Here is a 14,279-nt window from a genome sequence, read left to right on the forward strand (position 1 = left end):
CATGATTTGTATAATAATAATAAATTGTTACATGATGTTATTATTTTCCTTAAATTATAACATATGTGTTTTTTTTTAATAATATACTCTAAAAATGAGACATATCAATAATGACATTCACTCATTTAATAACACGTAAAATGGTACATCATGTGCAATTGTTTCTTATATAAGTGAAAATTTCTGAAACAGTTAGACTAAGCTACACGATGGGCCCATCCATAAAAGTTTGATTTCAAAACCTAAAGAGAGTTGAACGAATTTATCATAGTACAACTAGACCGTAGGTACTAAACCGTAGTACTAGTGGCGTGGTTGAAGTCATAGTTAGACGCATTACATTTCAAATAATGAGTAGCTTTGTTAGAGAATATACAATCTCACTTGTTGACAAAATAAATTACAAGACTTAGCTCAAATCTCGTAACCTCTTGGGATAAATATAAATCGTTGTATTCAAATAAAAAAAGAAAAATTAACATGAAATAGCAATGTCCGTTTGCCTGGGCAGTGAACAATCACTACTAAAAGTTTTTCACCTATCCTAGTTGTCCAATTAAATTGCACGAGGGGGTCGCTAATCATGAAATTAATATACTATTATTATTTTTTTAAATACAGTGATGGGCGGCTTGCATCTTATGATCAATGTATCAACTAACGATCATGATTACAAGTGACACATAAATAACAACACATAGTATTATTTAATGAAAAAAGACCAAATAATATGCCTTAGAAACATTTTAAAAAAACCCTCAACCTCGTATTAATATTTTTTTTTTTTTGGGTATGGTATGTTCCAAGTTATGTAGCATAGCAATGGGGGACATTATTATTATTTTTCTCACTTAGTTGGGTCCATATTTAAAATTCCTTCTTTCAACTGCACCTTTAACTTGGTAATGATGAATGCAAGATACATGCGTGCATCTCCCAACCCTAAGACAAGATGATAAGTAAAATTTCCAACAAATATGCATTGCCATTGTTCTTGTTTGTTTCTTGGGGAATAGCTAAATACTCAACTACCACTTGGGTACATGTCTAGGGAAGCTAATTAATTAGCTTAAAAGTGCTTTGCCTTTGTCACCAAATCTAAGAAGTACTCAATCACTTATTAAGTATGTGCACCTAAAATCTTATGGTAAATATATCTGCTTATGATGGCTAGTGATAACGATCAACATCAATGGCAGATTTATGAATGTTTTTTCCGAAATGCGAGATAAACAAGCTCGGGAGAAGAAAAAATTTGAAATTTCCAAGCATTTCAATAAACAGTACTTACTCCCAACTTATCTACTTTTTCCCCCAACTTTAAATGAGTTATTATTAGATAAATCAATGGAAAAATATAGTCACTGATGAAGGCGCGGAAGGATCAGAGTGGTTCTAAATCTATCCTAACTTAAAAAAATAAGATTAGTATTACACCTATTTCTATTGCTTTGCAACCCTTCTCAACACTCGTTATCTCTTTTTTAATTCAATAGATCCCATTCTAAAATTAAGTACAATATTTTAAAATGAAAATGAATGAAAATTACTTAAAAACTTTGAGTTTTAACGATAAAGACAAAATAAAGGGTAAAGTGAATAGTACTATGATTGACTTTTTAGTGTAAAAATATGGTTTTTCGTTAAAGTAAACAGTACCGAAAGTTTTTCGTTAAAGTTCCCTATTTTAAATGGTCATTTATCACAAATCAATAACCTTTAACTTAAGACCCATCATTTGCTTTTAACTTAAAGAAAAAGGAGGTGGATTGTCTGCCCTCCCATTTCCATACTTTTCCTATCCCCTCCTGTTTTGTATGGTCACGGTTAAGCCACGTCAACATTTTATATTCTTATTACTTTTTGTTATATTATTTTTATAAAAAAAATCAATATAAAATGTTGACGTGGCTTAATTGTGACCACACAAACAGAAAGGGATGAGAAGAATATGAAAATGGGAGGGCAGACAATTCACCTCCAAAGAAAAATTGTCCTTCACTTTATGCACTGCAAAAGCTATGCCGCCTCTTCTTCTTGAATTTCATATATTTCACCATTCCAACTTGCAAATTTATTGAATAAACAACAATATGGTTTATAAAACTCTATTATCCTCTATAGGGTTTGTAAATTTTTCGGTAATTAGCTCTACTGAGTTTCATAATTCTTTTAATATTATAAATGATCTCATGCAATGGTTTCAAAATATGATAACTTGACAAGAATAAATAAAATTATCTATGCATATGTTAATTTTGATTACTTAATTATTTGGATATATATTATGAGGTTTTGCTTTAGTAATTTTGTAAATACTATTCTTCTTTTTTGCTTGTACAAGACTCTTCTTCACATGAAATTCTGACTCCGCCGCTTAATATAGATAGAAAGGAAAACAAGAGAGAGATGATGAAAAAAAATGTACATCAACTTTCTTGGGCATGTGGTTGATGGCTACAAAGGGGCAGGCCAAAGGCTACTTGTCCCTTTTTGGTCTTGCAAGTGTAAGGACCACAAAATAAGGAGATTTTAGTAACATCACAATTTAAAATGACTAAATCCTCCTAACGGGTGCCTAGGGAAAAATTGATGCCAACGGATAATTTTACCATCAAGCCTTATTATAATGTCTAATAATCTAGCCCTATGAATAGAAATTCGAACTTTATATTACAAAAAAACCCCTACTATCTGATGCAAGATATACGCAAGGAAGCTCCAACGTTATTCTTTGGCTAGAAAAAACTAGCAAACTCTATAATTCTCTTGGATGAAGGAGACAGTAAAACTCAAGTTTGATTGATGATATGAATAATTACAAACCCTACCTAAAGCAGGTGTATTTACACGTTCAAACCACATACCCAAACCTTAAAAGGACTTAAGGTTCAAATAGGAAAGAAAACAAACAATTATCAAAGTTTCAAAAGTATCGCTAAAACTTAAAACACAGTTTTGGGATAGTGAATGAAGGTTTTTGCCCAAAATTGCCCTTATGTCACAAGCAAAGTTGGTGTGACATGTCCTTGCTTCGTGCTCTTTGAACGAAATATTATAAGCCTTATTTTGACATCGACGACCAGACCTGCACTTCACCAGTCTTGTTGCCAGTTTTGCATCTTCAGAGATGACATTCGATTATCTATGCCATATTTTCTACATCACTATCTTGCACAACTAATTAAAAAGAACAACAACAACAACAACAAAGTCTTTTCCCACTAAGTGGGGTCGGCTATATGAATCCTAGAACACCATTGCGCTCAATTATGTGTCATGTCCTCTGTTAGATCCAAGTACTCTAAGTCTTTTCTTAGGGTCTCTTCCAAAGTTTTCCTAGGTCTTCCTCTATCCCTTCGACCTTGTTCCTCTGTCCCGTAGTCACATCTTTGAACCGGAGCGTCAGTAGGCCTTCTTTGCACATGTCCAAACCACCGTAACCGGTTTTCTCTCATCTTTCCTTCAATTTCGGCTACTCCTACTTTATCTCAGATATCCTCATTCCTAATATTATCATTTCTCGTGTGCCCACACATCCAACGAAGCATCCTCATCTCCGCTACACCAATTTTATGTACGTGTTGATGCTTTACCGCCTGACATTCTGTGCCATACAACATCGCCGGATGCACTCTTCCACTTCATCCATCCAGCTTGTATTTTATGGTTGAGGTCTCCATCTAATTCTCTGTTCTTTTGCAAGATAGATCCGAGGTAGCAAAAGCAGTCGCTCTTTGGTATTTCCTGATCTTCGATCCTTACCCCTAACTCATTTTATATTCTGTCTTTGATTGGCTTAGGCGAAGACCTTTAGATTTCAACGCTTATCTCCAAAGGTTAAGCTTCGCATTTACCCCTTCCTGAGTTTCATCTATCAACACTATATCGTTTGCGAAAAGTATACAGCAAGGAATATCATCTTGAATATGTCCTGTTAACTCATCCATTACCAATGCAAAAAGGTAAGGACTTCAGGATGAGCCTTGATGTAACCCTACAGTTATGAGGAAGCTTTCGGTTTGTCCTTCATGAGTTCTTACGGCAGTCTTTGCTCCATCATACATATCCTTTATAGCATGGATATATGCTACTCATACTCATTTCTTCTCTAAAATCCTCTAAAGAATGTCTCTTAGGACCCTATCATACGCTTTTTTCAAATCTATAAAGACCATGTGTAAATCCTTTTTCCTATCTCTACATCTTTCCATAAATCTTCGTAAGAGATAGATTGCCTCCATGGTTGAGCGTCCTGGCATAAACCCGAATTGGTTGTCTGAAACTCGTGTCTCTTGCCTCAATCTATGCTCAATGACTCTCTCCCAGAGCTTCATTGTATGACTCATTAGCTTTATACCTCTATAGTTCATGCAATTTTGTACGTCACCCTTATTCTTGTAGATAGGCACCAATATGCTATTTCGCCACTCATTTGGCATTTTCTTTGTTTTCAAAATCCTATTGAAAAGGTCAGTGAGCCATGCTATACCCGTCTCTCCCAAGACCTTCCACACTTCGATCGGTATATCATCTGGGCCCACTGCTTTTCTATGCTTCATCTTTTTCAAAGATACAACCACTTATTTCTTCCTGATTCGGCGATAAAAATGGTAGTTTCTACACTATTCTGAGTTACTTAACTCCCCCAAAGAAGTACTCCTTTCAAGTCCTTCATTGAAAAGATTATGAAAATAACCTCTCCATCTGTCTTTGATCGCGTTCTCTGTAGCAAGAACCTTTCCATTCTCATCCTTGATGCACCTCACTTGGTTTAGGTCCCTTGTCTTATTTTCCTTTGCTTTAGCTAGTTTATAGATATCCAACTCTCCTTCTTTGGTATCTAGTCGATTATACATATCGTTATAAGCCGCTAGCTTAGCGTCTCTCACAGCTTTCTTCGCCTCTTGCTTCGCTTTTCTATACCTTTCACCAGTTTCATCGGTCATATCCTTGTATAAGCCTTTACAATATTCCTTCTTAGCCTTCACCTTTGTTTATAGCTCCTCATTCCACCACCAAGATTCCTTTTGGTGTGGAGCAAAGCCCTTGGACTCTCCTAATACCTATTTTGCTACTTTTCGGATACAACTAGTCATGGAATCCCACATTTGGCTAGCTTCCCCCTCTCTATCCCACACACATTGGGTGATTACTTTCTCTTTGAAAATGACTAGTTTTTCTCCTTTTAGATTCCACCATTTAGTCCTTGGGCACTTCCAAGTCTTGTTCTTTTTTTTCTCTCTTTTGATATGTACATTCATCACTAACAAGCGATGTTGATTAGCCAAGCTCTCTCCTGGTATAACTTTGCAATCCTTACAAGTTATACGGTCCCCTTTCCTCATTAGAAGAAAATCTATTTGTGTTTTTGACGACCCACTCTTGTAGGTGATCACATGTTCTTCTCTCTTCTTAAAGAAGGTGTTGGCTAAGAAGAGATCATATGCCATTGCAAAATCTAAGATAGCTTCCCCATCCTCGTTTCTCTCCCTAAAACCATGGCCACCATGAAAACCTCCATAGTTGCATGTCTCCTTGCCCACGTGTCCATTTGAATCTCCTCCTATAAATACCTTCTCCGTCTGAGCAATTCCTTTCACCAAGTCTCCAAGGTCTTCCCAAAATTTCTCCTTCAAACTCGTATCCAACCCTACTTGAGGTGCGTATGCACTAATTACATTGATGAGTTCTTGTCCTATTACAATCTTGATTGCCATGATTCTATCTCCTACCCTCTTGACATCTACAACATCTTGTGTCAAGGTCTTGTCCACGATGATACCAACACCGTTTCTCGTTCTATTTATGCCCAAACACCAAAGTTTAAAACCTGAGTTTTCTGGATCCTTTGCCTTAAGGCCAACCCATTTAGTTTCTTGTAGGCACATAATATTTATCCTTCTCCTCACCATAACTTCCACTACTTCCATAGATTTTCCCGTTAAGGTTCCTATATTCCACGTTCCTAAACGCATTCTACTCTTTTGAATTCTAACCTTCTGTCCTAACTTCTTCACCCTCCCCGGTCTAATAGGATCAAAGTACTTCTTTTGTGTGTCCTGTTTAAAGTTGATAGGAGCATATGCTCCCAAATAACTTTGAGTGGAGTCGTTCAAAAAGAAGTTTCGATGACCCCCTTGCTCATTTAACACTGCATCCGGGTGCCAATGAAGATACAGTGACCTTTGCTCACTTATCACTGTGCTCGGGCCACACAGCACGCCACTTACGGGTGACACCCTAGCTTTAGCGCGAATTCGTTCTGGATTCATTTTCATAAGGATTCGACGTAACCTAGGAGTGCCGGTTGTCGACTACCTGACGCCCTCCCCCTCCTCCTTTATCCGGGCTTGGGACCGGCAATGTAAGATAAACCCTAAACCTTGTCGATTTCACTTAGAATTTTATACATCACTGACAACTTCTCCCATAAACTTTTATTCTGGCTAATTTCCTGTCGTAACTATTGTTGATGGTCAATTTCCCCTACCTTAATATTTTTCTTGTTATTTTCCTTTCATTGTTAGGTTCTCTCCAATCACAAAGATAAATAGGAAATAACTTTAGTGAGATTATATACGCTAAAGTGAGAGTTCTTTTTTGTATGTATATTATTTCAGATAATAAAAGGAACTGTTGATGTTGTCTTGAGAACATAGTCTACATAAACATATTCGTAGAATCTCGTAAATATTGTTTTTTATTTATTTTATATATTACACATATATTATCTATTTTACCAAAAAAAAAAAAGAAAAAAAAAAAGGAAATCTCGTGCGAAAGAGAAACCGGGTGAAAGAGAGAGAGATGCGAGAAGCTTAGCGTACACGTGAAACAGTGGCTGGCAATATACACGTGACGTTGCCCCACGAATGAGAATAAGATTTTGCACTTGTGTGTTCTGGGTCACGCATTCACAACTCACATGGGGAGAGGAGACCTCAAAATCATGCATTTTTTCTTGGGTCTTGGAGAGCTAGTGGCAAAAAGAGCACGTCCTTAAAGCAAATATAAATATAAAATAAAATCACTTGTCTATCAAATTATTCTAACTCTAAAAGTCACAATTCAACCAATATTGTTCAACAAGCTTGTTGACCTTGTTTACATATCCTACGAACATGCATATAGAGCTCACCACGATTTCATGGAAAAGAAAATATTATTGGTCGACATATATTTTACTTTGTATATGCAACACTAATTATGTGGTCACGTCAATAATGAGTAGGAATGCAATTTGAGTTCGGCCAACAGGACTCCACTTATGCCCAACCTAATTATCTTAACCTAATTATTTATTGGATTGGGTTAGGTTGATCATTTACCCGTTCATGTCAACCTAAACTCAACCCAATTTCTAGCCCGAATTGCTCATGTACATTTTACATGTCCCACTTCATGTTATATAAGCTACACACAAGTTTGGGAGGGCTATACTTTAAGTTTGTTGTTTGGTTTTCATTTGAACAATGAATGATTATGTTGATTTTATGTTTCTTTTGGTTAAAATGTTGGTATTGTTTGTGTAAAATTGAATTTTAAATATTTTGACGTTATTTGGTTCAAAATTTGAGATTTATCTTATAAAATAAGGTGTTACAAGATTGAGATTGATAAAGTTGAGCAAACCTGAACCCAACCTAAATAAGGCTGAACTTAATTTAAACCCAAACTCGAATAAACCTGCATGAACTTGAGTCCAACCCAAACCTGAATTAATAAGGTTAGGTTTGGGACCGTTGGGTTGACTATTTAACCCGTCAAACCCCGCCGAGTTGCACCCCTAGTAATGAGTGCGATAGACATAAGAAAATATATTTGTGATTGTATTACATATTCTCTCATTTTTAAGAAGAATAAAGAAGTATAGCATTCTAGTTGCACACATGATCCGTGAATAATACTAATTTTTACTTTAAAAAAAAAAATTGTTGTACTTCTCAATTTATATGACATTATCCTTCTAAGTTCGCTAATATGATATCAAGTGGCACATAAATGAAAGAATAATAAATTAAAAAAATGGTGTGCATGTTTAAAACTAGAGTTTGACATAAAGAGACTTCAAGCTTAAACAAACTCGTGTAGAGATGGTGCAACTTACTTAGGCTAAAAACGAGTCTAAATTATTAACCAAGAAAACTGTAAAAACAATTTTTATGGATCTTAAATCAATATTGTTCAAACCACATCTACGTGTACAGAGTAATAACTTATTTGAAAGTGTTTTTAAAATGTCTGAAAGTTCTTTTGTGAAATTATTTTTAGGTTTCAAAAACACTTCAAGTGCTTCATGCGTTATGTATTCTTACATGAAGTATTTAAGTGTTTTTCAAGATGAACTTGCATTTTTACTAAAATTTGGTTCAAAAAACATTTTCATTAAAAGCTCTTGCATTCATTTTAAAATGACTTAAAACTCTTTTGGTGAAATTATTTTTATCCAAAAATACTTGAAGTGTTTCCTTCGTTACATGCTCTTACATGGAATACTTCAAGTGTTTTTCCAAAATTAACTTGCATTTTTATTAAAGATTTGTTCCAACAGTATTTTCATAAAAAACGCTTTCATTTTAAAAGCACTTCTAAACGAATCATAAACCCACTTGTCTAAGCCCGCAATGTTCTTTATTGTAGATTGTTCTAATGTATCTAAATCATGTTGGGTGGAAAAAATCTACCAAACTTTTTTTTTTTTTGAACAAATGATATTATCCACACTAAGGGGATGAAAGAATGAGCTAATGCTCATAATGAGCTAGCAATAATATAATTCAAATTTACATATAACGAGAATCGAATTTAAAACCTCTCACTTATAAATAAAGATGATGTTGGATTCATGAAGTTCCTGAAATTGAGCTTCTAGGCTTTTGCTTTACTTGTGTTCAATAATTAGATAATGCATTTCAATTTTCAAATCCTTGAGAGACTCTTGGGACGTCATCATCTCTGGATCCGACCGTTGAAAACATTATCTCCTAAACCCACGCGATCAAGGACCGTATTTCAAAATTTCAAAAACCATCCGCCCTCCTTAATCAAAATCATCAGTCAGATCACTGAGAGATTTTTTAGTATGATCGGTATGAAATTGTACATTATATGTCATTATACAAATAGTAAGATATATGTGTTAAAAATTTAATAACTTGAAAAATAAAATTTCTCTCCACTTATATAAAAAACACATGATGTACCATTCATGTTCCTGTCACAACGCAGACGCCATAATATTAAATTAACCGGCACGTGGCTAGGCCTCCGGCGTCGCATACTCGCCATTTCAAACTATTATGCCTATAAATATAGCCGGCACGGATTTAGGCCTTTCGTTTTAAGAAAAAGAACAAAAAAGGAAGAGTCAGTAGCTCACTCCAAGTCACCTCCTACGCTCCTACTCCTACTCTCCCTTCAACTCCACCCTTTCCAAAAAGGCCTTTTAAAATACCCACAAACCCCCCCGCACAAAAGCACTCTTTACCCCCAGAGCGCACACACAGGAACGTTCCGGAACAAGGTCAGTTTCGTCATTTCGGTAGACTGCTCCTGCGATAGTGGTAGTGGTGAATCGGACGCTGCGAGAATCCGAAGGCCCGACCCGAAATGGAGAGAAGCACTCCGGTGAGGAAGCCCCACACATCCACCGCGGATCTGCTCACCTGGTCCGAGACTCCGCTGGCTGATTCTCCTCTTCCATCTTCCGCCTCGCGGCCCCACCAGGTGACATTCCGAATTCCATTTATCTCTCTCTCTGTCTCTCGGTTTGTTCTTTGATTTGTTGATTCGTTGTTTGTTTGGGGATTGATCGTAGCCGTCGGATGGGATCAGAAAGGTGGTGTTTGGAGGGCAGGTGACGGACGAGGAGGTCGAGAGCTTGAACAAACGGTCAGATCTGCTTCTTCCTGCTTCTGCTTTTGCGCTTTCTCCTTCGCATTTCACTTTCTGGGTTTTTTATTTTTCAAAATTTTGTTTCTTTGTTCTCGTTTCTGTGGCCATTGGAAGTGGACCTGCAACGGATATTTCTTCTTCAATGCTTATGAATTTGAAAAAAAAAAAAAACCAAAATTGAGGAATTATTTCTGGGACCAAATTGATGGTTAAAAAATAATGCTTTTAAATTTTTTTTTCTTTTCATTATTTGGATATTCTATTAGAATTTGACTTGGTATTTTCTAGTAAATTTCCCTTTTTTAATATGGAAAAAATGAATTTTAAACTTGAAGATTGATTTATCTGTGATCGATCTACCTTGTTTGGCCCATGAATCCATATAAATATTCAATTTTCCATATTTTGCAAATTTCACCCAAAAAATCTATATGTTTTAGATTATAATCACAGAGATAGCTTTGAATTCATGTATTTATAAAGTGAATAAACTTGTTTAATTGAGGGGTTTTGTTATTTTCCTAAAACGTTAAATTTGTTTTGTTTCATAAGTTGCGGTGAAAGTTTGAATAACAATATGTAGTGAAAATATATATGATGTGGGAATATGTGAGACCTCTAACATTGTTAACTATGAAATTTCCAGCAAACCTTGTTCAGCGCATAAGATGAAGGAGATCACCGGGAGTGGCATTTTTGCACCGAAAGCAGAAAATGATGCCGCGGAAGCTGATGGTGCGAACCCTACCATAAAGCCAGGAATTCGAATGTACCAGGTACCGATCAATATGCGGTCAAGTTTTGCATTTGTTGTTAGAACACAGATGTTATTTGCTGAGTTTTTCTTCTGATGGTTGGAAATATGGCAGCAAGCGGTTGCTGGAATCAGTCATATCTCGTTTGGTGACGAAGAGAGTGTTTCTCCCAAAAAGCCTACTACCATTCCCGAAGTGGCAAAGCAGCGGGAGCTAAGTGGAACCTTGGAAACGGAAGCAGAGAGAGAGGCAAGGCTGAAGAAGCAGCTCTCTGAATCTAAATTCAAGGAGCTTAGTGGCCATGACATATTTGCGCCCCCTCCTGAAATTTTACCCAGGACAACTACCGCTCCTCGTGCTTTGGCCTTGAAGGGAAGCATCGAGATAGGAGAACCTACTTCACCCAACGGTCGCACGCCTGTTAAGAAGGTTTCTAATGTAAGTGAACTGCGTTACTTTACGCCTAATACATATCACTATCTGTTCCCATTATGTGGTAGTTAAGCATATGATTTCTTGTGAATTTGGTTTTTATGCAATAGCCTGGTGGGGGTCAGAGCAATATAACATCCATTGAGGAACCAGCGCCCAAGACAGCCAAGAAGATTTATGACAAGAAGTTTTCCGAGCTCTCAGGAAATGATATATTCAAGGGCGATGTTCCTCCTTCGTCAGCTGAAAAACCACTGAGTTCGGCAAAACTACGAGAGATGAGCGGCAGCAACATCTTTGCGGATGGGAAGAAAGAGGCTCGAGACTACTTAGGAGGTGTACGCAAACCCCCAGGTGGAGAGAGTAGCATTGCTTTGGTTTAACATCATGTTAGGTCTAACTTGGTTCATTTTATTTGATCACATGGTGTCTGGTTTTGTTTCGGGCTTTCTCCTAATCGTGGGGAGGATGTGTTGTTACAATATTATTTGACCTTTCTCTTTTGTTCATTGTGAGTTTTGGGAGTTATGTTTTAGGTTAAAACGGGGGCCGGCCAGAGCGATGGACTATCTGCTAATTGGGTTGTCTATGTCCATATTCTTCTGTTCTTTCTGTGTTTGTCTTAATGAAGTGCTTGGGCTGTTTTACTGGGTTTTAACTTATGGATTAGCTTTATTGATTACTTGTTTCATTTTGGTACTTTTGCGTTGTTTGTGTTCAAATGCTAGACCATAGGTTTAAGGGCTGGTTTGGTATTGCTGTGCTTTGAAAAAAAGCTGCTGTGAGAATAAGCGGCTCTGCTATGAGAATAAGCGGCTGTGAAATAAATCAACAGAGGGTTTGGTAAATTTTTTTGTAAAATGCTTTTGAAAAAAAAAAGTCTGATAGTGGGTCTTTTCATTAAAAGAGCACTGTAGCTCTGTGTGTTTTGAAAAAAAACTAGTTTTCCAAAGCTGCAAATAGCAGCTTTAGTTTTTTCTTTTGATTTCAGTTTATTCTCATAACAGCTTTCAAAATAAGTCTTTTTTTTTCAGTTTACCAAACACCTAAAATCCTCACAGCTTTTTTTTATGAGTGCTTTTTTTTTAAGCACCTCACTCCCAAACCATCCCTAAATCTTCTCCTACGTCAGAAAGATGAAGTATTCGGAAAAACCGCTTGTGAATATATCTTGAAATCTGCTTGTGAGCTTGTTCTTGGGGAAGGTGGTAAAACTGATGTGAATTAGGTGTTATGGAGCTTCTTCTATGTGTTAAAAGTTGCCACCATCTGTGAAACATCTTTCAAGAACGCAACCGGACCGTTTTGATCTGGCCGGCGGCTGTTGTTTAAACTGAGTTTGCAGCTGTAGCCTGTTGTGGCAGTAGCTGAGCAGCAAAAAGATTAGGGAAATTTGGAAAAGTAACCATATTTTAGATCACATATATAATTATAACCATTATTTTAGTGTTATGATAATTCTAATCAAAACTTGATGTAAAAGTTACTAATATACTCTTAATGACAAAAAAAATCTCCATTCGCTCTTAACCATGAAAAAATAACAATTAATTGAGATCTTGAAGCATAAAAAGGTAGCCTCTTAAATACTACCCAATACCCCTACTCTTGAACCCCTCCATTTCTACACTCTTTTTTAATCTATATATATATATAGATTGCTTAAGGGAAGGGATCCCCATTTTTTTCAAAAAAATGGGGATTAAGTGTGGGGCTTACTCCACATTGAATTTCAACGATTCGAACCGTCTATTTTGTTAATCTCGATTCATAGATCATCTTTACAAAAATTTAATTCAATTCGAAACAATTTGCCTGTTTAATTATCAAGATCAAATTTCATTGTTTCTTATATAGCATTCATTTTCTTGAACCCAATTAGATGTCTTAAACATTTCCAATTTAGCTAATATTTTGCAAGGATGATCTATGAATCGAGACTAACAAAATAGACGATTCGGATCGTTGAAATTCAATGTGGAGTGGGCCCCACACCTAATCCCCATTTTTTTCAAAAAATAGGGATCCCTTCCCTTAAGCAATCTATATATATATATATATTGATATTCAAATGTAATTAGAGAACATGAAAAATGAAGAGAACCTAGTAAACTAAACATAAAACCATGAGAAAAGGTGAGAAACTAGATGGTTGTGAGATAGTTTAAAGGAGAGTTTGTTTTTGTTGTGAGAAACCCTAATATTAAGGGTATATTAGTACTTTTACATCAAGTTTTGGTTATAATTATCATAAAACTAAAATAATGGCTATAATTATATATAGGGTCTAAAATATGATTACTTTTCCAAATTTTTCAAAAGATTATCAGAGTCCTTTTACCATTGCCGTTAATACGGCTTAGATCTACTGGTTAAATTGTTTGAATTTTTTAGCGCATACATTATTGTTAAATTTAGCAGTATATGGATATGATATACGCATTAAAAACAACGATTCACGTTCAAATCTCACAAACATAAGCTGAAATCTCTATTTTCCTCAACTCCACATCTCTATATATCCCTACAAAGAAACAAAACCAAAATTCAGACTAATGAATTTATTTTTTATTTTTTATTACATCGATATTTTTACACTAAAAGGAGGGGGAGTTCGGCCAAGTCACATAATGGGCAACCTAATTTGGTATCGAATTTTCCATCCACGAGATTCGAGCCTAAAATATCTCACTTCCAAATGGAGAGAAATACTATCAGACCGTAGTACTGAGTAGTTATTAGAGTTAAGGACGAAGTGGAATACATATTTTGTTGTTGTTGGTTTGAATGGGATAAGTGGGCTGCGTGATGGGCTACTATAACGAGCTTTCTTCTCTGGTCAGTCTTGGGTCGGGTTGGAGCTCACTGGGGCTGTGCCTCCAAGTGCAAACCATAACGAGGGAAAATGCCGGGTGTGTAGCCGTGTAGGTAACGTTTGATTAAACTCGGACGTTCGAAAAATAAAATGATGTATACGTTATAAGTGCTATAAAACTAAATGACAGAGTAGCTTAACTTACTTATAAGTTCATGTAAAATTTCTCTTTTTATTGTGGACCTATAGCTTGGATTGAGATCCATTTCAGATCTCTGTGTTCAGAGCTTACGGACTAAGAGGTTCGGACCACTCAATTTCAATCCTACGGCTCTCATGACAATGAACCACTTCGCAAAAATTAAAAAATTGAATGTCTC

The 14,279-nt window shown here is 36.1% G+C and overlaps 1 protein-coding gene across 1 annotated transcript; it reads left to right on the top strand.

Annotated features, from left to right (window-relative positions):
- The first annotated feature begins 9,330 nt into the window (after nt 1–9,330).
- Nucleotides 9,331–11,742, top strand: LOC126601548 (uncharacterized). Its single transcript, XM_050268266.1, has 5 exons — nt 9,331–9,729; nt 9,821–9,894; nt 10,544–10,673; nt 10,767–11,090; nt 11,195–11,742. Exons 1-5 carry the CDS (start codon nt 9,613–9,615, stop codon nt 11,465–11,467), a joined length of 918 nt encoding a protein of 305 aa, XP_050124223.1. The 5' UTR covers nt 9,331–9,612; the 3' UTR covers nt 11,468–11,742.
- The last annotated feature ends 2,537 nt before the right edge of the window (nt 11,743–14,279 follow it).

Source organism: Malus sylvestris, chromosome 15, assembly GCF_916048215.2.
Source record: "Malus sylvestris chromosome 15, drMalSylv7.2, whole genome shotgun sequence".
In the NCBI taxonomy this organism is placed as follows: domain Eukaryota; kingdom Viridiplantae; phylum Streptophyta; class Magnoliopsida; order Rosales; family Rosaceae; genus Malus; species Malus sylvestris.